Genomic DNA, 25321 nt, shown 5'->3' on the forward strand with positions numbered 1-25321 from the left:
TAATACTTATGAAAACAAGCAGGTGATAAAAAGTTTCAATTGATCATGTCATATTTAAAATATCAGATGATGTATAGGGAATAGCAATTAGTAGTTCAATTTCTAATAAAATCAATCGTTATCATACAATATTTTTTCAGAAGTCCATCTTTTTCAAACAGCTCCAAGTATTGAGCTTTTACTCTAGCAACAACAAAAAGTTGATTTACCTTGAAATACAGAGTAGATGTAAGAAGACTGGGAGATCTAGCTCTTCAAGCATAGTTAGCTAGTCCTGCTGTCAGGTGTCCTTCAGAGTGACGGTGCCATGCTGTGGAGGATCCATTTGGTCTTTAGCTGGGATGGCGCCTGATGCAATGGGTCAAAAATCAACACATCCCACATCACAGTGAGATGAATGACCCATCATCTATGATCAGGCCCACAACAATCCATATGGTTAGACCCAGTGCCTTTTCCCTTGCAGAATTCTAGACACTAGTGGCACGGCAAGTAACTGGTATAGCACTGTGCTGCACTGAGATGAAGGCTGGTTACAGTCATCAGTTGTTACATCAAATGCAGGTTCAGATTAATAAAACTGTGAAATACGTCTGTCTGGTAATATATCTGTATGGCAATATACAGATACTCAGAAGTTACTAAAACCAGTTTTTTCCAAAAAAAAAAAAAAAAAAAAAAAAAAAAAAAAAAAAAAAAAAAAAAAAAAAAAAAAAAAAAAAAAAAAAAAAAAAAAAAAAAAAAAAAAAAAAAAAAAAAAAAAAAAAAAAAAAAAAAAAAAAAAAAAAAAAAAAAAAAAAAGACTCACCACGGTACAAACTGATCCCCAATAGCAGCTTGTGGTGGCATTTTGCTTTATGTCCTACTACTCCACTGCTCCTGATCTCAACCCAAGTGAAACTGCAACAGAAGTAGTGCTCCAGTTTAAAAGAGCATTGTTTTTCACTCCCTGTGGCCTACTAACCTGTGAAAAGTGATCCTGAAGAATGAATGCATTCCTGCCCACAGATAATCAGTCTGTGAAGGTGCAAGGCAAAAAGCAGGCACAGTTCATGGGAAGTTCAGCTCGATCTTTAGACCACACTGGGGTATCACCTTCCATGGCTTATCTCTACACCAGATCATTTGGGGGCATCATGAGTCTAAATCTGTATTTCTTCTCTTCAGAGTTTCAGACTTCTTGGTAAGTAGGTGCACCTCCCAAATAGAGGAACACACACTTAGTGACAGAGTTGTGGGAAGAGGTGAGTTGGCTTAGGAGTATCAGGAAATCTATGCACAGGAGTTACCAGGACTCATAAAAAAATATTTAAACTGGATTTCTGGGGAGTAAGGGATAAAAATAGGCTTGCTGCACATCAGTGTTTGAGGGATGGTGTGCTAGCAAGGTCCTTTGGTCTGCTGTCTCAGCAGAGGTAGGTGATGAAGATCCATGCAGAAGCAAAGACATGAGGGTTATCGATGTGCTAGGAACCATGAAAGCAGCTGACAACAGTCACATAGAAATTAGGGCTTTTCCCTCAAGAAAGGTGGCAGGAACAATAGCTCAACTAAAGTGTGTCTACACCAATGCACACAGCATGGGCAACAAACAAGAGGAGCTGGAAGCCACAGCACAGCAGGAAATCTATGATATAGTTACCATCACAGAATTGTGGTGGGATGACTCACATGACTGGAGTGCTGCAATGGAGGCCACACCTTGAATCCTGTGTTCAGTTTTGGGCCTCTCACTACAAGAAAGACATGAAGTGCTGGAGCATGCCCAGAGAAGGCCAACAGAGCTAGAGAGAAGGGTCTAGAACTCAAGTCTTATAAGGAGCAGATGAGGAAGCTGGGTTTGTTTAGCCTGGATAAACGAAGACTCAGAGGGGACCTTATCACACTACCTTTCAGGTAGGAGGTTGTGGTAAGGTTTGGTCTCTTCTCCCAAGTAAAAAGAGGCACGACAAGAGAAATGAAGTCAAAAGAGATAGGACAAGAGACAATTGCCTCAAGTTGCACAGGGGAGGTTTGGATTGGATATTGGGAAAAAATAGGCTGCCCAGGGAATTGGTTGAGTCATCATCCTTGGAGGTATTTAAAAGATGTGTAGATAGGGTATTTAGGGACATGGTTTAGTGGTGGACTTCACATTGCTGGGTGAATGGTTGGGCTCAATCATCTTAAAGCATTTGCCAACCTAAACCTTTTTATGAATCTAATCTTCTTAGTCTATAAAACTTAAACAAAACCTTTAATGACTGTGAGACCAGGTACAAAATCAATATTCATCTTTTTATCCATAGGAGCACTTTTTGTGCAGTTCATGAAGTTTCACTGTCCTAGTCTGCTTAAGCAACAAAGTTTCAACAGTATTCCGATCTTCACAAATAATTAGAAAAAGGATAGCTATTCAAAGTCATAAATGACAGAAGTACTTGCTGTTCCAGCTGGGACCCTCATCAGTCACCTGAGTCTATGAGAATATAATCTAAAATACACTAGAGAATCTCAAGCTACCATTAAATTTCACTTTCATGAATATCAAAGAGTCTTTCTAGCAAGAATACAACCAAGAGGAAAGGTCAGAAGCTGATATAGTAATGAGTTCATTTAAATTCTAATGGACATACAGGTATTTATTTTGCTTGGCTGCTACAACTCTTGTGAATTGCTTATCAGTCAGAGATTTAAAATAATTTATGAAACTAGGAAAAAACCCACAAATACCACCTCCTTCTGATTAATCTGGATGTGAAGCAGAGACTTTCTGGATCATAGCTAAAAGAGTGCAGAGGCAAATGCAACTGTGTCAGTGACAGCTTTTGATGCTTAAATATACTAGAGGTTGAAAAAAAAAATCCATTTGTGGAAACGAAAAACACATTTTTGGAACAAGTAGCTTTGTATGTGGTCAGCAAGAGTAAATTATTTTCCAAAGACAAAGTCTGATACTAAACACCTATGGAATGTCTCATTTTTACAGGAACTTTCTTCTCTTTTCTGGTACCTATTACCAGATCAGTGTTACTCTGTTGCAGATTTATTTCCTTGTTGATAGCAAACCATATTATCTGAAGGACAGTGATGTCTTGGAAGAGAGAAAATGCTGCTACAGGATGACTCAGTACAGATTTTACTGGGACAACCTGACTTGGAGTAAAAAAAGATTTTTAATGAAATTGAGGTAGACCCTTGCCTCTTGCCTTTTATGAAAGAAGTTCCCACTAAAAGTTCAAATCAGGCTTGTATCCTAGTTTATGATTTGCAGCTGCAGGTAATACTGGCTGAACTGTTGTCTTTCTCAGTGAAATCTATAAAATATGTATTTTTATTTAAATACTAACCCATTTAGCAGTGCATAGATACTAATACATGACGAGCAAGAGATCTCAGATGTTTGCTCATAGGATGCAGACTCTACCAACACTTTGAAAAGGCCAAGGATATTTTTCTGTACAGACAAAAAAAAATATGTCTGGCATAAGGAAATTTTCCCTGAATAATCTCCAGTTTTGCTCATGTGTGTTGTCCAATGACTGCTGCTAAGTTCAGTGTCACTAGTTCACATGCCCGCACCAGCAATTACACTCTTAACTGTACTGCTCTAATACTGTGAGAGCTGGCAATGAAAGCAATGCTCTGTCTTGGGCAAACATATCATTCTATGCAACTCCCCCTGAGCAGAGCAGACACAGCAAGGGGAAAAGCCCGGTGTATGTCACACACACTGAACCAGCAACATAATTTAGAATGTAAATTGAGACTTCAGAACCCTGACAGCTTGTGACTGTGGTTTCTAGAAGGACCTGCAAGTGCTGCCATACCTATAAAGACTTTCTGTGCTTGTTAAGAACATGTCTGACAACTCAACCTTGCTCGACTGAAAGATAATTTAAGCTTCAGAAACTTTTCAGGAATACTGCACTGTATTTTCAGAGCCCTCTGACAGTCAGAAATTCTAACTATGCCAGTGTCTCTGCTCTTTCATGTTTTAGACTCTGCTCCCATTTAAGCTTTAACACTTTCTAAGCACAATAAAGAAAACTCAGTTTACTTTATGGTATCTCACTGATGAATATCAAGACACGTTCCCAATATTTTCTGTTAAAATGTAGATAAAGCATAACTTGTTTAAATGCAGTGTCCCAAAGTCCTTTCCATGAAAGTACGTTCAGAAAAAGTCTTCAGCAAGTGTGTGGGGAAAATATTATAAAATAAATCCATTCATTTTCTTGTATGTAAACTTTATATCAAGATGAAAAGGAAACCCCATATATTTAGTGTTGAAAACTATGGTGTCAGTTTCTCCTCTAAATTCCTTCATTGCCACCTTATTTTCTCTCAGCTACCCCCTTCTTCAGATGCCTACTCAAACTTTTACAGTCTTCTCCTTCCAAGGATTTCCCTCTCTGTGTCCTATCACTGAAACAGTAATCAGAAAAATCCCTAAAAAAAAGAATAAAAATAGTTACACTTAAGGAAATGTCCTTGGTGTTCATAACTATTTCTGAATGGTAGACCTTGCAATGCAATGGCCCCCTCTAACAAGAGACTGAAAAACAGCACATTGGAAGTAGGGGTGAACCATGCAACTGAGGTAGAACAGCAAAGAACTGAATTTAGAAAGATTTCATCTAATCAAACAGATATGGCAAGATCACAGTGACCTGAAAAACCCTCTGGACTCTGTTGTTTGTACTGAATAATTTTCAAGATATCAAGCTAGTTGCTATATGGACCGTCTACTGAACTTTGGCTTTGAATACCATAGAATCCTAGAACGGTTTGGATTGGAAGGGACCTTAAAGATCAACTAGTTCCAACCCCCCTGCCATAGGCAGGAACATCTTCCACTACACCAGGTTGCTTAGCCTTATCCACCCAGGATGTGTATCCCCCTGGCATTGCCATCTGTGACAAACAACATGTAGGTGGGAAGTAAGGTGAAATATCCAAAGGCATCTCAGTTAGAATAGGATGCCAACATTTAAGCAGTTTGTTGAAGCCCCTATCAGTTATAATGGACACAGATTTAGATACTAGTATTCAGACAATTAAATTTTCATGTCATAGTGTGTGATTTAGGAACTGAACACAGATGCACAACCACAGATCTAGTTCCAAGGGTGCCATACTTTATGCTACTCAGAAATCTATGCTAGATTGGCAGATATGACACAGAATCTGTAGAAAACTTCAGAGCTTCAGTTGTTGTCCTTACTCTGCCATTTCAGTGAAGGTATCTTGATACCCCAGTGCATCTCAGATGGTCTTGTATGCTACTAGTGAGCTCAGTCTCACTCCTCCTGATTTCTCTGAGATTTGGGAGCACTGGACAAAAGTTCATCATAAAGAAACAAATAAGTTATGTTAGAGACCGCTGGCTTCCTCTGACCTTTCCATCATTATTAAATTACACTGTCCTAACTTCAGAATTTTTTGTTTAGTATGCATCAAGCTGCCTGCATGGTTCTGAACTTTATTGATTTGCCTTTAAAATCTCTTCTGTGACAATGGGAATGGTCAGGAGATAGGGTGTGCTAAGCATAATTGGCTCATTTTCATACCACAGAGTGGAATGACAAACACTCAATGGCAACATAATAAAGAAGTAATCATGCCACTTGGCCACAGTGGTGAAAGCTGAAATAAGCAATAGCATGTTTATTTGATGCTTTGGATTCAGATGTTATTCAAAGTAATAATTTACTTCCAATTTCCTGCTCCTTCACACCAGCTTGACAGACAAGTTTATTTCTGGTTATAGGGATTTCAGGTAGAACAGAAATATTGACAAACAGTGAGAGACTGTGAAAGGCAAGACTAAGTGGAGAAATCAAACTTATCACAAGAGCCAAGGTTTACATGGTTGAGTCGTAGGTGTGAAAGTATAACCTTTAGTGTTGAAAAGCAGAATATTTGGCAAGGGATGTTAGTAGAAGGCCCATGTACAAGGAGTAATAAAACTGTGGAGAAAACTGTGAAGTTCTAAACTCACAGTTCCCTGGTTGAACCTCCAGGTAAGTTACTTTGCTTTGGGTTGCTGAAGATTTGATACTGTCCACACCGACACGTACCTAGTAGAGATAAATGTCTTTGCTTTCACATTGCCAGGCAGGAGGTAAATCTCAGTATTCAACTTATCCAGGAGAACAAAACTGAATTAGTAAAAGCTTTACAGAGATCTAAATTATAAGGATTAAAATGACATGAAGTTCAGAAGGTTTCGCATAAGACCATAGGAGCCTGAAAGAAAAAAATGAGAGAGTAATAATGATCGATTGGCATAATGCTATTGCAGTACAGAACACTGAAGAGTATAAAGCATGATAAATTGATCAAGATGAGCTGGCTTGCAAAAAAAATTGAGAAATGTCACATTTTTGTGAATTCCTGAAGGTTTGGAGATGAGCAATTAACATAAAGAATGTCTGTGTCCTAAAGTCTAATGAGAGAGGAACAGTATTGATGTGAATTTTATGATGTTTAGATTGTGTGCTGCTCACATGTAGTCCTGTGCAGTACTTCAAAAAGTTAATGAACAGAACACTAAAAAAAGGATGCTGATAAAGGATCCTGACAAGATAGTTGGGAAGTGATAAGTATTAAATGAATGTATTACAAGGAAAAGGAAGAAAAACTGTGAATAGGTGAATTTTTTTCCCTGTGACAGTGCTCTGTCTCTTAGAGGAACATAAATTGGTTTCAGACTTGAGATTTAGATGACATGTCTAATGTAATGGAAATAAACCCCTCAACACTGAGAAAATTGGGACAGTACATAAACACGACAAGTTAAGCAGAGGAGATTATAGTGCTGACAACTGTGAAGCACGTTGTGGACCTTAAAAATTAGTATTTTTAGAAAAACTTGCTGGGGTACCCAGCATGCATGTCCCTCCTTATTCAGAACTTACTGCGTAAGAAAGCAAATTTGGATGTAGCCTTTGGATCTGTAAAATATCTTCTTCCTCAGTTTACCCTTATACCTCAGTATTCCCAAATGATCACAAGACAAAAACTGTGAATTTATGCCTGCAGACCACAGCTGGCTGAAGGAATCTGGATGAACAGTACAATTAAGCCATGACAGTCATAATACTTTCTCCTTGGATTTTCCTAAAGAATAGATGAAAGACACTAAGGGTAGATCTGTATGGTTTTTACCCAGCCACAGTACAGGTTTACTAATCTGATGATCCCAATCAGATAAATTAGGAAACAGTTTGTGAAGGAAATTTCTCCAGTGTTGTTCTTTTTTTAAAAATTTCTGGTTTTAACTCTTACGAGCTAATTAAGAAGAATAATTCATGTCACAGGGATCAACAAGAAAAGATCTACTTCAGGGGAAGAGAAAGGAAAAGGTTAATTAAAATTAAAGGTTGTTAGTGCTCTTCTGACAAAGGGAGTCTTCATTGGTGAACTGTGATTCTTTAAAGCCATTTTTGTGAAAAGCAGCTGCATTTCCAGAATGTATTGAACATTTAACTGGTTAAAAAAAAAAAAAAATCAGATCTCATGAAATTTATAGTGAAGTTCTAGATGAAATACCTTCTTACCATCTAACATTTAGCAGGATCATCTAATATTTATCAAGCACTAAATATTAGACGTTCCTGATAACATGGAGCCTGAAGTAATTCATTCTATAATAAGCAGGCCTTTGCTTCTCATACCATAAATAAATTTTTCATCTAGCAGGCAACTGCCAGTTCTAGACTAAGCTGTTCTATTTCTGAGTGGATATTCTCTTGGTGAAATTTTTAAAAGGCCTAGGACTCAATCTTGCTAGGAGGTGTTTTGAGCTTAAAATATTTCATTGGATAGAGGAAACCAATAACAACCCCATTTTAGCTTAAAAGAAATTGTATGTCCATTTACTCAGAATTTAGTAATTCTGAAATTATTGCTGCAATTTGAAAATATTAACAGTGTACAACAGAAAACAAACAAAATTATCTTCAGATCCTCCATTGAACAATTTTTTCTCAGAAGAATGTTCTGAAAGTTGTGTGTTCTGCCATAAAAAGAGACCTTAAATGTGAGACATGGGGAATATCTATAATTCTCCTTAATCTGGTAAAGTTAAGTACTTTTGGTTTTTTGGGGACTGTAAAGGTAAACTAAAAAAAAATAAAACAGTGTGCAAGTAGCTATCACATATTAATGAATAAAAATGGATAACTCTGTGTACAAACACAGAAGTCATGAATTTTTATTCCTCCCTTTCCTTGTAGGAGCAAGTTAGAAATGTAACTGAATTACAAATTCTATACCAGCACTCTGCAATAGATGCATTTATATTTAATGACAAAAGTTTATATATTATTACACTGCAGTTCTTTGTCTTTCAGACAACAGAGGGGAGCAAAAAAAATAAAAAAGCTCAGGAGTACTTGAGAATCAGTACTCACTCTCTAGAGACTAGGTTTGATCCTCCACCTGCAAAAGTTCAGAGGTATCCATTTTTCTTACTTCAATTTGTTTGTTTTAATTTGCAACATTATTTTCATTACAGAAAATATTTCTTTTCTTAAGTTATTGCACTCTAAACCACTATTATTTATTTTTTATTTCTTTGAGGTCTATGTATTTTTCCAAATATATTAGTTTTAAATAGCAAAAGGTAAAGTCGTAGCAGTGCATTCCAATTTGTGTCCTTTTTCTGACTTCAATAATGCATATAATTTTTGTCTTTGTAACTCCAAATTGTAAACAGAACTTCCCCCTTTTGTAAAAATCTCTGAAATCTCCAGAATTTCTGAGTGGCTTCATTTTCTTCATTGCTAACTCGCATTTAAATAGCCTCAGAAATTACATCAGTTCAGAAGGAAAAGCATCATCAGTCCTTACTTCCAGCATTCAAGCCTTTAATCTGCAGCGTGTAGAATAAGCCAAACTGGTGAATAAATTACTTGGTATTTCGTGGCAATATAGAGAGATAGTGGTTTTGATTTTGTGTTTTCTTCCCACCTGAGCTGGATCCCGGTTTGGCAAAAGATTTTATCTAAACCTGCCCAGACTCCTTCTTATAGACAGCTCCAAAGGGTTGCTTTTATATATAACCAAACAAAATCCCAAACCACCAAGCTTTATCATCACATAACTAAAATACATGTGCTTTCAGATAGAGAAAATGTAAAGTCATAACTGGAGGATATAGAAATAAAAGGGGTTTCTGAACAGCTTGCCCTGCTTGCGATGTCCCTACATTACAGGTTCTTGTTTCCGGTGAAATCAATGCCTTCCTGCGTTATAAAAAGCTCTGTATACTCCCTGCTAGTCCCGAGAAGATTTTCATCCCATTCCCTTTGCAACTTATGTGTCTGCTGTTTGCTCCTCGCAGCAGGTTGCTGGATTAGGCTGCAGACCTCCAGGTCTCTGCCCTGACTCTTCCTCCCCTTGCTCAGAAGAACCCAGAGCCACTGGAAATCTCTCTCCATGAGGAGGACCTCAGGAAGGAGGGATTTGTCTTCACTGCAGGAGGACCTGACTCAGGCACTTCTCAGAGGAGGGAAGGCAGCTTACATGCTTGGAAGAAACCAAGGAGATGCTCTCCATCAGACTGCTATTATCTACTTGACACAAAGGATGGTTGTAGCTGTTTTAAGTAAATACATACTCATGTGAACCATAAATGGCTTTCAAGCAGTTTTATATCTAATACATTCTGATGCACTGAGTATTGTAGGTCAGGGACTGTGCCTCCTATCTGCTGAAAAAAGGATCATCCTACACTATGACTCCTTTGAGTACTGTTTACATGACCCAAACCATCTTTTCTGAATGTCTAATTTTTCACTGCCTGGTTTCTATCCTTTCTTCTCTGTTTTAGAGCACTTTTCCCAAGCAAGGTCCTTTTCTTTAATTTCTACAAGCTTTCAATGAACCTGTAAGATTCCTCACAAGAAATAAATTCTGAAATTATATACCTAGTTGTTCGTAAAGGAAATGAGAGATATTACAGGAGATGGGTACTAAGGAAACATCTACCTTGCACACGGACAGCTGAACCAGCCATTACTTTTGCTAATGAAGAAGTGCATGGAAAATCCCATAGAAATCCGGTATTTCAGGTCTAAAATATTTGAAACTTTAATTAAAGATGGGACTTCTGCAAGATGCTTGATCATCTCTGCATACTATATGGAAGTGTCACACACTAACTCTGAAGTAAATGGGAAAAAATGGAAAAATAAAATGGAAGGACAAACATGAACTTAAGAAGCAAGGAAAGATGATCTGGATCAGGGTCTCATTAATTTTGTTAACATTAAGTGCAATAAGTTTACCAATGGCGTCTTACTAAGAAAAATATAAAGAAAAAGTTTTAAAAAATTGTGATGAATTTGCCTTTTTCATTTGGATGTTCTGCTCAGCTGATTATTCATGATGATTCAAAAGCATTTTGGCAAGTTTGGGCTGTATTCCTTGCTCTCTTTCAGGAATTAATTTGCAATGACTGGACAAAAATGACATTTTGCAATGACATGGACCAATCTCTCTGCCAACTGCAAACTTTATGAGTACTGATTTTGTTTTCTACAGGATTTTCATAGAAAGTGCAACACAGTCAAAAGCCAAGAACATTTCCTAGAGGAAGGTCATTAAAAATAAATTCCCTCCCTGAGTTCCTACCTATAATTATGTTAAAAAAATTGATCAGTGAAGCAATTTTCCAATTGAATGTAAGCCATACTAATTCTATGTCTCCATTTTTAAATAGGGAGTGGGGTTGTTCCATGTAAAGACAGAAGTCCATTATATAAAAACAATTAAAATTTTCAATAAAAATTGTAACATTAATAAAAATATTAATATATTTTTAATATGAAGTATTTCTGCAAGTCTACATTTGTAACTGCACTTTTATAATGAAATTGAGACTGTTTTCTACAGTAGCATAAATGGGATTCCAGATTTAGCCATAGTGAATGAGACAGATTTCAGCTTTTGTGATAATGCAGGGTTTTTCAAATAACTGATACTCTATGCTTGCCTCTGGTGTGTGGTCAGGACTCATCTCACACACCCTTGTCCATCTGGCTGGTCAGTTAAACCAAGGTCTTCAGCCAGACTTCTCTGTAATCCATCAAGCTTGATGGTCAAACCCAGAGAACAAGCTGCCCTAGGCAATAACTAAATAAAATGATGTAAATAATCCTCTTCAGGTGCCTATTTTCTACCACTGGCTGTAGGGGTAACTATCGTGACTAGTGTAGACTAGAAATCTAATTTTTTTTACAGTTAATTTGGAATTCATCTGACCGAATGTGAGTAGAAATTTAAATATGAAATGTTGGTAGAGGAGTTTTAAAAAACTTTAAGAATGAACAGGGAAGGATAAGTTCTTTTAGAATACTAAATTCAGCTACTTTAGGTATTCACAGTAGCTGAATGGCACCTTAGAGGTGCCTGTTCCCCTCATCACACAGGGATACCTGCTTGCTGCTCAGATTTTCAGCTTATTTACTTCTGGGACATAAAAAAAGAAAAAAAGTAGAATCACAATTAATTTCTGTGAGATGAATGCTTAAAAAAGGACTATTTTTAATGGAATTGTATATAGATGGTTCTTTCTTTAATACAATGCATCTTAATGTGATGCTGTTAGGATAAAGACCTTGATAAAGTTAAAAGTCTGATATGCAATGACCAAGCTACAAGATAAACCTCTTTCTTATTTAAGATAAAACTTAGTAGAAATAATCATTGTGGTTTGTGTTCATTTAGTGAATGTTAGCTGGATCAGACTACCTAGCTGTTTCTATTTTAAGGTCAACCCCACAAGCCACCGAGATCTCCCAGGAATGCAACACAATAAGTAAATAAACACTGCATTATTTTTCAATCATTTGTTGTGTTTACAATCTATGTGCCCCCATCTGGCAAGCTGAAATAAAAAAGCATGTCATCATTCTCTCCGATTGCATCAGATTTAAAGAATTTTCATATTTAAGAAATATCTATTCAGTATGGTGTAATAAGGAGACAAGATTAAACAGCTTCTATTTCTCTCTGAGAAATGCTGTGGAAGAAGTTTAAAATTATCCAGATGATGACCTGTTCAATCAGAGACCCTCTCTTTTAGTACCTTGGGCCCCCAAAGATGAGAAATAGAATATTATAAGTATTTAGCTTGAAAGAGACAGCTGGAGTTCAGCTAGGCCAAACTCTTGCTCAAAGCAAGGCTAAGTTCAAAGCCTGGGCTGACATTCAAGAATGGCAGCTTCTCCGAATTGCTCAAATGAGGGAAAATGGAGCCAGAATGACAAGCAATAAACAGGCAGACTGAGGAAGGACTGAGCAAAACATGGAAAGAAGTAGTGAAGAAGGGCAGAATTTGGATGGAGTCTTTATCCCATTTGCTGGCTCTCACTGGCCACAGATCAAAGCCCTGCAGACTTTTCCCAGACTTCTCTCTGGGCTGCTCTAGGACCTTCCATTGATTTCATTCTGGATTTTGGTAACAGAGCTGAATCGCTCTGCCATAATTTTTCCACTATTACTAAGTACTTCCTGATACTTATTCCTGAGAACATCACATGTTAAATAATATGAGGCTTAAGAGCAATGTAAAAGAGAAGCCAGGTCTTCTGATACACTATCCCCCTAGGATCCTATTTACAGTATTTCTCCATTGGTCATTCTTTTTTTCCCCTAAGGAACAGACTAAGGTGTTTTTTGCTCTACTTCAGAGATATGACAGTGTTTACACTGCAGTAGAGAGACATTGCTTGGCTACAGATGCCTCACATTTATTAAGAACAAGTTAACATACAGAAATTCTTTCACATGGATAGTAAGAAAAAGATGTTGACTTTGTATTGACAAATGAATTTAGTTAAACTATAAAAATATATGCAAACAATACTGTGGCATTTCCCATAATCAGCAAAGCTTTTCTGTGATGTCAACTAATCCCTGAAGTATTATGTAATGAATTTTTTTAAATTCTTTAAGAAAAATGGTATTATTATTATTATTATTATTATTACTACTTCATCATTTATCCCATTAAAATATGAGCAAACTTTCTTTTAGAGAAAGAAGCTAATTGTAGAAATGGAAATTAATTGATAAAATGGATGTAAAGATCATTAAAACATTTTCTCATTTAAAGGTTTTGCATCTGCGCTTTTATTCATGCATACGGAGTATTTTTCTAATTATCACAGGATCTTTAGAAGTCTAGAACAGATGAAATGCAATTAAAAATGCTTTCATTATAGAAAAAAATTCTAAAAAGTCCATTAAATATAATTTGCACCCAACTGAAATATACACTAAAAACAAGGTGACCCTGGGAATGTGTGTACTGAAAGCTTGTCTTCTCTTTGCTTACGGTTATAAAAGGTACAAAATAAATAAAAGTCAAAATTTATCTCATTTACCAAACAGGAACACTGCTCAGTATGTTTCTTACATGCTGAAATACTGTTCCAAGTTATGAAAAATCTGGCTTTGGAAAGCAATTTATTTCCTTTAGAAATCTGCTTGGACACACTTGGGAGTCAGCTTTCAGAGTTTGTACCTGACAGCTTTGGCTTGCATGTCCTTTTTATACTGTAATCTGAAGGTGACACAGCAAAGGTGTATGTATCCTTGTACTGCTTTTGATTGTGCTTGAATTATGAGTCACCCAGAGGCTTCCTGAGAAGGGCAGTGTTGTATTTAATAAATGTAAAATTCTTGGTTTATAAAAAAATAAAACATTTGAGTATTAATCATAGAGGGCAAGCGTAGCCATTGCTAAAGCCTTCCTTCCCTTTTTAAGAGTGTAAATGAAATTTGCTTAAAGAATTGTACAGGGATTAATACCTCATTTAGAAGACTAATTTAGTTTCTGCATTTTAACAGGATAGGTAGAGCACAGGGTCCAAAAGAGTTTTGTGGCTCTTGTAAGTGGCTTAGAAAGTGCCTGGAAGTACACCTTCCCATTTCCCCAGTGCTGTGTCTCAAGTCTGTAGCACAATAGATAATGTACTCACTTGTTTCATAGTGTATTAGCTTACTTTATTACTATAAAATATTGCACTATATTACAAATCACCACATCACAACGTCTACACAATGTACTTTGACAACAGATTTGGAAGCCCATCAAATGTTGTTTAATAGGACATTACATTATATACTGAACCAACAAAAACATTGTTCAACACATTTAGACTAAACTTTAGACATGCCTTGGTACATAAGCAGAGGTTGTATGGTACTTTTTTAGAGTCCAGCTCTGTAGTTCTCCATTTTTAGGCTGAGTTTTCCTCTAAGGAAGGCTAGATTCACTCAGAGACTAGACTATGGGCAACTGGGAAAAAATCCCAAGTTTCTTCATGTCTCAGTACTGCAGTAGGTTCTCCCACGTACCACGCTTGGGAGGAGTTTGGCTTCAAAAGATGTCATCTTTCACTGAGAGACACAGTCCAAGGTAATATTAGTTTTCCAATAATACTGCTTGCAAGAACAGAGGAGAAACTTCTCTGGCCTAGCCAGATTCCAATGTAGGCAAGCCAAAAAGTCTGTTTTCTCAAACAAACTGTTCTTCAATTAGTTCACTAATTCACAATTCACTAATATAGGTGAGACTGAAACCAGTCTGCAGTGCTGCCAAGAGAGCTCTTGGGTTCTAGCAGTGATGTGGGCTGCAGTTGTCAGACACAAATGTGCCTTTCTCTCCTCAACAGAGACTTGTAGTTGCCTGTCCTGAAGGCAGAATTCCTGCAGCTCTGCACAAATCCTAGGTGCATGGCAAGTCTCTTTGTAGACCCAGTAATGGTAAGGTCTGACTGCTCACTGTTTGTAGCCTTACCTTGGGGTATAAGAATTTAATGGCAAAATAGCCATAGGAGCAATGGTAGTTACCTCTTTATGACATGCAACGATGAGAATATATGTCTATACACTAGTGTTTCTTTTGCTCAAAAGGTCTTCTAAAGGGACCTACTTCTTCTGTGTGCAAACTAATGCCTCTTAATGTCAACAAGAGTTAGGCACACACATCAGTAGGAGAAGTGTCCCCAAAAGTTATTAGAATCACTGTTCAAATTTCACACAGACCATATAAGCCTACATTAGAAAACAGTTTCACCAATAATAAAAGTACTTTTGAAAAGAAATGCTTTCTAACAGTCATTAAAAACCTTCTATGAAATATATGTAAAAAAGATTTATCTAATGCTTTGCAAAATTATCCACAAATGTACCACACAGTGCACGAACATTAAAAAGAAAGAAGCAACAAAACCATAGCACTACCACTTAGAAACACGATGCAATTAATATTACTTCCAGTAATACAGTATAATAGCTACTAACTATTATTGATGCCTATTTTTTTAAAGAATCCATATTCATCAAGGAGGTCTATGGTTTCTTTTTCTTTTATTCAGAAATATGGAAGCAATTGCACACTGTTTCACTGCTACTCAGAGGTATACAAAAAAAGATATGAAAGTTTAATTAGTGCAAATTTTAGGATAACTGATCTCCTGCCCTAACTCTTTCCATTCAAATTTGTCATTCCCTGTGCTACTGAAAAGTTACCATTTCTCTCACTAATGAGCTTTAGACTGAATCCCTTAATAAATGAGGCTATAGAACTTATTTTTTAATTTACCTGCTATAACACGTTTAATATTTATTAGAATAGATTTTATGCCAGATACTTGCAACAAGATGCTTAAAAAGTTTTTCAAGTTTATCCAATATATAAAACAGTCTCAATGTGTAGGGCAAAAAGGATGTAAATAATTTGAAGGTTATTAGGACAGTACATACCTCACAGCTAAAAAAAAGATACTCTCTAAGGTGAGACATACCTTGTAAAATGAGTTGGGAAAGCAGTGCTTCAGGAGGTGTATTAATATAACAGTATCTTTTCTTGCACGGTAACAGTATTTTCTAAAAATCTTTCAGAGATTTTATTTCTGGAATTAATATAGGAAAGACAACTGTCCCTCTCACAAGGCTGTTAGGAAACTATTTTGTACAAAATACTGATTTTTGTGTAGGGAGGGTAGGAAGGCACAAGTGTCCATGGCTGAGGGTAGGGAAAAGGGCAACATGACATCTAACAGCAAAGTCAGTGAAGTGGACAATGTAGCAGGACTCACAATATTTTTGATCATTAAATATTTTTGGCATTACTAGCTAAGAGTAGCAACACAAGTGAGCACAAAAAAAGGGAAACAACTCAAAAGCCAGCATGAGAAGGATATGTGTACAGAGAACTCATGCTGAGGAAACGGTTGAATTTATGATGTAATAAAAGAAGCTTATAATTTTGAGATGGAAAGGAAAAAGGTCAGCTATGAACCTTTGTTTTCCATCAGTTTTAAAGCAGATGGATCCAGGAATAACAGAGCACTTCTTAGAGGGATGGCAAGGCAAAATGTTGTGGCAAATTGGAAAGAGAAAATTGAAAGAGGATGCTGTCAGCAGCATGTTCGACAGAAGACATTTATGATTCTAACTTCTGGGTATCAGTGGATCACATGGTTCACTTCAAACATGCCAGTGGTTCACTACTAGGTTCATATGCAAATGCCCCTTAAACTCACAAACAAGAGATATATGTGCAATTTAAGATTACAACAGGGCTAAGAAATGCAAAGGTTGTTAAATATTTCTCTCAACATTAGAATACTTTCAAGAAATGGAAGAAATGGAATCAGTTGAAGTAAATGTCTGGAGAGGAGAAAGGATATCAGCAAGCATGAGAGAGACCAGATCTTGTATCTCCCAATATCTTCTCAGAGGCAATGAAAGAAGCATACCTTCATGAACAAGACAAGCATGAACAGACTGCTGTTAACTTAGAGTACCCACAGGAAGCAACAGGGTTCCTTAGAAGCAACTGGAATGAAAAGAATTGCCAATGACTCAGGGATATAAAAGAGTAGACACAATAGGATGATAGAAAACCTCCATAAGTCCCAAATCAAAAACGTACAACATGTTCCCAAGAATTTAATTTCTTTAAACCCTCAGGATTGTTGACTAGAAAGTTCTGAACTGGGAATGAGCAAGCCATCAGATACAGGCTCTCCAGTATGCACCAGGTATTCTGTTAATATTTTAAATGAAGAACTGCAGAATCAGAATAAAAGCTATAGAGACATCAGTGATGGGCTGAGGTCATGGAATCAGGAGATCAGAAATTCCTGGGCCAGACTAGGAGGATAGCAGGGCAGTGATGCTGCCTGCAGCTTTATCTTGTGTAGCCTGCCCAAGAGACAACAAAACTTGAAGAAAAAGAAGACTGAGCTGAGGAAGAATTGAAACACAACTTATAGTAAGCCTGGACATGAAAAAATCGTCTCTGTGGTGGAAAGGCAAATCTGAGATAAGTCCATGGAAATTGCACTAAGGATGCAGGATTCCATCTATTGAAATCTGCTCATTTTGAGTGGCTGGATTTATCAACTAGAATATTCAGAGATTTTTTTGGTGAAATTTCTGTCTGTTTTGAAAATTGCTGATGCTTTGTGTGATGTACTGGTATCTCTTAGTGGTTTTAAGGAATTACACGCATCTACTGGGGTTTATACAAAATATGAGAAGATATTTGGCCTTTCTTTTACTCACACAGTTTACAACTTCATAGTTAAATTCTCCCTCCTCATCTTGACTTTGAGCAATTGCATGTGGCCCACACTATCTCCCATAGAGTGTCAAGATGAAACTGGCAGCTGACTTAGTCCAGTCCCAGGACAACTAAACAGTGTGGACAGTGCATCACTTCTCTGGCTCCATTTTGTACTAACAAACAGCCCCAGTTTGTCAGAGCCAGTTTGGATTATACCATTCTCTGATTCCTTGATTATAAAATAGCTATCTGACGTAGGAACTTTGTCAGGCTCCCACTGTTTGCATTTAGTTTTCATGTTTCACTTACAACACCTGCTATGAGTTGTCAGTCTGGGGTTGTCTGCAGGTTTCCTTAACAACAGTATTTTTTATATATTCTTGATGGATCTGCATTTCAATCTGTCAGTTCTTTTTTAGACGGGAACACTTCTGGAGCTGGGCTACTGTCTATATGTTCATATATTTCAAAAGTACTTCCCAAAAGAGATGGCATATGCCAGGTTCATGGATAGCTCATTTAGTAGAATATGCCAAAACCAGTTTTTGATGTCCTCATTAGTGACTACTTTGCTCTACATAAATTTGGTACATACCACTTCAACCACTACGTGCTGTTTTTCAGTAGTACTGGACTAATGTAGAAATTATTCTCTATCTACTTTCAGAAAGACTGATTTTTGAGAGCTCTTCCACACTATTTCAGCAGCCTATACGCAATGAAGTCTGCTGCAGAAACTGAGGATTAAGTGTGAAGGCTGAAGCAAAGCTGGAAAGGAATAAATCTCTTTGGGTATTCTTTTACTTTATTTTCTTTCCCTATTATTTTTTTCATTTTTTTTAGGAAATGCTTTTCCACTACCTTTTCCATTCTTTTTCTTTTTTTTTTTCTTTCCCCAGAACAAACACTTATCAGCTTATAGTAATCAATAGAGACATTAAGTCTGTTCAGCAAAAACAGATATAAAGAAACAGAACTATTTTGGTGCATCTGTGTTTACCAAAGATCCTGTCTAATAAACAGAAAGAAGGTAGGAAGACCAGTGCTAGAGAGCTGTTTTCTAATTTTTTTTATAGACAATAATATTATTTCCATTATTTTTATTTTTTTTGTAAAAAGCAGATAAATTGCTATTTCTGCTTTAGAAATTTTAAAATGAGTAGACTATGAATTCAGTTGGACTCCCTCCAGTTGGTTGTAACCTATGACAAATCTCTGTTTGGTGTTGGTTCAGAGAGGTTTTTTTAGTGGCCTCTTTAAATTTGAGTATTGCTATTCCCTCCATCTTTTTGAAACATGCAGACCTTTCCTTCCCCTGCATACTCTGGCTGTTGACCTTCTAAGATTGAGGGACAATGGTTTTTTAAAATGCTGTAGCATGCAAACTATGTCCATCCAAGGGAGTATTTTTTCCAGTATGAGATGCTGTGAGAATATATCTCAGTCAATGTCCATCTGTTTCTTTTCTGCAATGTAGATAAGATTGCTGGATGAGAGAGAAATTAAGTCACTTACAGAAATGAGTTTGCCACTGTGAACTACGCAGTCAGGCCATATTCATATCAGAGACAGAACACATTACAAGGCAACACACAACCTTATGCAAAACACAGCCTTCCTCATCCACAAGCAGGAACAGCTCTTCGGTCTTAATCTTAAAAATGAGACAATAAAGACAGGATGCATAGGGCAATGATGGAAAAGGATGGCATTATTCAAGTGTCATTACACATCAGAAATAATAAAATAAAAATTGGATCCATGAGTAATGAGAAAGTATGCCTTGCTTTACTGGTGTCACAGATTAAATATTTTAGAATCAAAGCAGGTTTCTCTAAGTACTTGAATTTTGTTTTGTGTTCAGATTATTTCACATGACCTAATCCTGTCATCTGTTTCTTATTTGTAACACGTGAGATAGACACATGCATTTGAAACAGTCATCCTCAATTCCCTCCACAGTCAGTCATTCAGAATATATACTTTAAGGATATACCTAGGTATACCTGACTTATTTGAAATATCTACAGTGGAATTACATTAATTACACCATAGAAAAGCTTATTTCTGCCCAGAGACTATAAAAGGAGACATGACGACTAGCATAGGTATAGTAACCTGAATTATAGGTGTATATTTATTCACATAAATTCCCTTTACCTATGAATTTACAAAAAAAAAAAAAAAAAAAAAGAAACCAAACCCAGGTTGTAATTTGAAAACTGTTCTCATATTTGTGTTAAGCTATGATTTAGCCATCTCTTAGGTAGATTAGGTTTGACTCATACACTCTATTTTTTCACCTCTTTTGAATCACTCAAACAGGTGAGCTGCCTGTTTTTGTTTGTTTGTTTGTTTGTTTGTTTGTTTGTTTGTTTAATTTCAGAGTCTCACAACCTTCCATTAAGGTCACTATTTCTGATATACAAAAATTTCTGATAGCAAACTTGCATTTGTTCTGCATCATCCCACTAAGTTAAATTACACTGTAGTACTTCCAAACAGCTGCCTTAGTCTTGGTCATTGTTTTACCATGAACAAAACATGCTCTCTTTCTCTTCCTTGCATTCTCTAAAGAAACCAACCACCTCCTGCCCCAGGAACAGAGGTTTAAATGTTACTGTATTTGGACCTAGCATTTGTGTCAGCTGTACCTCAGTGTTTGGCCTGAGAAAAGACCAGATGGTGTAGATTTACACTGCTTTTATCGAGTGTTGAGCTCAGTGTAGTGTCTCCTACCTGCCACAGTGATGTGTAGAAAATAACCACAGCTCAGGTAATGTACCAGAACTTGTTAAATTGTCATGTTGATCAAGTTGTTTTGATCACGAATCAATGCTCTAAGAAAACATCCTCTTGAGAGAGAGCAATTATCCTCATGGGCTTGAGTATGTTGCTGCTAAGGGGGTTTTTTTGCTACTGTTTTTTGCTACTGTCCGGCACCAATTGCTGAAATATCTATTTCGCTGTCTATTATTGCTCAGGCTTGTTCAGCATACTGGATTTCACTCTCTACTTCTCTCTGAAGACTGATGTTCTAAATTATTTTCCTCTAGAGGGGGATTAGTGTGCCTTTTTCTAAATAAAATTCCACCTTTTGGGGTTACACTAACCCTTCTAATCCCCTTTATATTCTTTTTTTGACTACGCTATTCTCCCCAATTTGTCAGCTTCTTCAGAAAAAAAAAAGTTGCTTACTCCACTGTTCCAGATTCTTAATGGATGTTATGTAAAAAACAGATTTAATACCAACAAATACAGCACCTCTGCAACAATTAACTTTCTCCAAGTTTATATACTACAATGACTCCAATTTACTTATCACTCTTAATTTGGTTTCATTCCAAAGAAATGTCGGATTTTGTCTCTTATAAAGCATTCTTTTCTCTCTCTCTCTCTCTATATATATATATATGAAAAATACTTTATTAACAATGTGCATCTATAGATATTTTAATCACCTCGTGTTTATTACTTCTGTATGTGATAAAATGTTACTATATTCCTTTTCCTAAGGATTTGTAGGTTTCATAAGGACAAACATTTGGCATACGCAAACATTAAGGCTTCACTTCCCAACTTCTACTCTTCAGAAGGAAAGTAGTTCGTATATAGAATCCTTTCTTTTTTTTTTTTCCTTTCGAAGCACAGTCATGCACATTAAGTGACATATGAATGCTTTTAGAGAAAAAAAGATGTTTAATTAAAAAAATCCAGTCATTATTCACGTCGGGTAATAATAAATTATGATGGATACTCATCTCAAACCATCAAAGAAATTTTGTTTGGCTAAAATATTAAAAGCTATTGAAATAACTTATCACTGTCAAGTTTTTAAAACTTCTTCTGTTGTTATTGCTTGTTTACAGGTAAATCTTGACTCTCTCCTTCCAGCGGTGAATATTCAAACTTACTGTGCCAGGCTGGTCAGAAAAACTAAGTTGATAGAAACTATTTTTTTAAATCAGAGAAACAAACACCATGGATCTCTGTTGTTAAGAAAGAAAAAAAAAACAAACAACTGTTGTACAGAATTTTTACAATTAAGGAAAGGGAGGTAAAATGGCTTATGAAAACCAGTATCCTTGTAAAGGGCTAATAGATTGCTCTGATTTTGATCTACATTAATGAGTCAATCTATACAAGTATATCTAAAGCTTGCAGCACTGCTTTGGGACTACAAGAGTTCGCTGACACCACACAAACTATTATGGGGTGAAAGGAACTGCCCTAGTTTTACCCTTATACAGAGATGGGACCATTGACACTCAAAACACAAAAAGAAATGTACAACAAAAAGATTTTCCCTAGGATACTTAATTGAAGACACATTTTTCCAGAACCAATGGTGTTACCTCCCGCAACATGGAAAATAATTTCCAATCTAGCAAACAAGAATGTAGTGATTATATGTATGTCTTATGGTTTAGAACCTTTTACACACATTTTTGTAATTGTACAGACTTTCCAAACTTACCTCCTCTATGGATAATCAAAGAAGTTTCACTTCCAACAGGACATTCTTTAAGTATATCCACTACTTCTGCATGGCTCAGGTTCTGTACATTCTGCTGGTTGATCTCAACAATGAGGTCACCTTCACACAAACCAGGACATCCCTGAATGTCTAGAATTTGCTTCACCCTCTGTCCTGTAGGACTGTCTGCTATAGTGAAGCCAAAGCCCTGGGCCCCTTTCACAATGGTTAAGGTCATGAGTTCAGCTTGGGTGGCCCCAGAAGAAGCCATTGATACATTATCATCATGGGCAGGTGGTGGGAATGTGCTATCAAGCTGACTATCTGCTGGAATGGAGTGCAAGGAGTGTGGTGGTCGATCTGTTACGTCTGGAACAGACTGAGAAGTCCTAGAAATGTATTCCAAATAAGTTTCATAGTTATGTCTTCCATTTACCACTACCGGAGGCCTCTCCATTACTGCAAGGGGTGGCACCATGCTGTTGGCAGGATCTTCAGGATCAAAGGGCAAAGGGTATCCACGACATAGCACCAAGTTGACACTCTGACCAATAGGAACAGACTGGAAGAGTTTGACNAAAAAAAAAAAAGAAACCAAACCCAAGTTGTAATTTGAAAACTGTTCTCATATTTGTGTTAAGCTATGATTTAGCCATCTCTTAGGTAGATTAGGTTTGACTCATACACTCTATTTTTTCACCTCTTTTGAATCACTCAAACAGGTGAGCTGCCTTTTTTTTTTTGTTTGTTTGTTTGTTTGTTTAATTTCAGAGTCTCACAACCTTCCATTAAGGTCACTATTTCTGATATACAAAAATTTCTGATAGCAAACTTGCATTTGTTCTGCATCATCCCACTAAGTTAAATTACACTGTAGTACTTCCAAACAGCTGCTTTAGTCTTGGTCATTGTTTTACCATGAACAAAACATGCTCTCTTTCTCTTCCTTGCATTCTCTAAAGAAACCAACCACCTCCTGCCCCAGGAACAGAGGTTTAAATGTTACTGTATTTGGACCTAGCATTTGTGTCAGCTGTACCTCATTGTTTGGCCTGAGAAAAGACCAGATGGTGTAGATTTACACTGCTTTTATCGAGTGTTGAGCTCAGTGTAGTGTCTCCTACCTGCCACAGTGATGTGTAGAAAATAACCACAGCTCAGGTAATGTACCAGAACTTGTTAAATTGTCATGTTGATCAAGTTGTTTTGATCACGAATCAATGCTCTAAGAAGAAATCCTCTTGAGAGAGAGCAATTATCCTCATGGGCTTGAGTATGTTGCTGCTATGGGGTTTTTTTTTGCTACTGTTTTTTGCTACTGTCCGGCACCAATTGCTGAAATATCTATTTCGCTGTCTATTACTGCTCAGGCTTGTTCAGCATACTGGATTTCACTCTCTACTTCTCTCTGAAGACTGATGTTCTAAATTATTTTCCTCTAGAGGGGGATTAGTGTGCCTTTTTCTAAATAAAATTCCACCTTTTGGGGTTACACTAACCCTTCTAATCCCCTTTATATTCTTTTTTTGACTACGCTATTCTCCCCAATTTGTCAGCTTCTTCAGAAAAAAAAATGTTGCTTACTCCACTGTTCCAGATTCTTAATGGATGTTATGTAAAAAACAGATTTAATACCAACAAATACAGCACCTCTGCAACAATTAACTTTCTCCAAGTTTATATACTACAATGACTCCAATTTACTTATCACTCTTAATTTGGTTTCATTCCAAAGAAATGTCGGATTTTGTCTCTTATAAAGCATTCTTTTCTATATATATATATATATATATATGAAAAATACTTTATTAACAATGTGCATCTATAGATATTTTAATCACCTCATGTTTATTACTTCTGTATGTGATAAAATGTTACTATATTCCTTTTCCTAAGGATTTGTAGGTTTCATAAGGATAAACATTTGGCATACGCAAACATTAAGGCTTCACTTCCCAACTTCTACTCTTCAGAAGGAAAGTAGTTCGTATATATAATCCTTTCTTTTTTTTTTTTCCTTTTGAAGCACAGTCATGCACATTAAGTGACATATGAATGCTTTTAGAGAAAAAAAGATGTTTAATTAAAAAAACCCAGTCATTTCACGTCGGGTAATAATAAATTATGATGGATGCTCATCTCAAACCATCAAAGAAATTTTGTTTGGCTAAAATATTAAAAGCTATTGAAATAACTTATCACTGTCAAGTTTTTAAAACTTCTTCTGTTGTTATTGCTTGTTTACAGGTAAATCTTGACTCTCTCCTTCCAGCGGTGAATATTCAAACTTACTGTGCCAGGCTGGTCAGAAAAACTAAGTTGATAGAAACTATTTTTTTAAATCAGAGAAACAAACACCATGGATCTCTGTTGTTAAGAAAGAAAAAAAAAACAAACAACTGTTGTACAGAATTTTTACAATTAAGGAAAGGGAGGTAAAATGGCTTATGAAAACCAGTATCCTTGTAAAGGGCTAATAGATTGCTCTGATTTTGATCTACATTAATGAGTCAATCTATACAAGTATATCTAAAGCTTGCAGCACTGCTTTGGGACTACAAGAGTTCGCTGATACCACACAAACTATTATGGGGTGAAAGGAACTGCCCTAGTTTTACCCTTATAGATGGGACCATTGACACTCAAAACACAAAAAGAAATGTACAACAAAAAGATTTTCCCTAGGATACTTAATTGAAGACACATTTTTCCAGAACCAATGGTGTTACCTCCCGCAACATGGAAAATAATTTCCAATCTAGCAAACAAGAATGTAGTGATTATATGTATGTCTTATGGTTTAGAACCTTTTACACACATTTTTGTAATTGTACAGACTTTCCAAACTTACCTCCTCTATGGATAATCAAAGAAGTTTCACTTCCAACAGGACATTCTTTAAGTATATCCACTACTTCTGCATGGCTCAGGTTCTGTACATTCTGCTGGTTGATCTCAACAATGAGGTCACCTTCACACAAACCAGGGCATCCCTGAATGTCTAGAATTTGCTTCACCCTCTGTCCTGTAGGACTGTCTGCTATAGTGAAGCCAAAGCCCTGGGCCCCTTTCACAATGGTTAAGGTCATGAGTTCAGCTTGGGTGGCCCCAGAAGAAGCCATTGATACATTATCATCATGGGCAGGTGGTGGGAATGTGCTATCAAGCTGACTATCTGCTGGAATGGAGTGCAAGGAGTGTGGTGGTCGATCTGTTACGTCTGGAACAGACTGAGAAGTCCTAGAAATGTATTCCAAATAAGTTTCATA

At 36.6% G+C, this 25321-nt stretch overlaps 1 protein-coding gene across 1 annotated transcript in view; it reads right to left on the reverse strand.

The window, feature by feature from the left end:
- The window catches only part of LOC114067798 (membrane-associated guanylate kinase, WW and PDZ domain-containing protein 2-like), a gene marked incomplete at its 5' end in the record, with an annotated part of 514387 nt that overhangs the window by 97975 nt on the left and 391091 nt on the right, over window positions 1-25321 (reverse strand). The window contains one exon of the mRNA XM_027903479.1: window positions 22053-22200. Coding sequence (XP_027759280.1) covers window positions 22053-22200 — 148 coding nt within the window. The remainder of the gene's footprint in view (window positions 1-22052; window positions 22201-25321) is intronic.

The sequence above is a fragment of the Empidonax traillii genome, unplaced genomic scaffold (assembly GCF_003031625.1).
Source record: "Empidonax traillii isolate 1590-97213 ecotype Southwest subspecies unplaced genomic scaffold, ASM303162v1 scaffold968:size590757, whole genome shotgun sequence".
Taxonomy (NCBI): domain Eukaryota; kingdom Metazoa; phylum Chordata; class Aves; order Passeriformes; family Tyrannidae; genus Empidonax; species Empidonax traillii.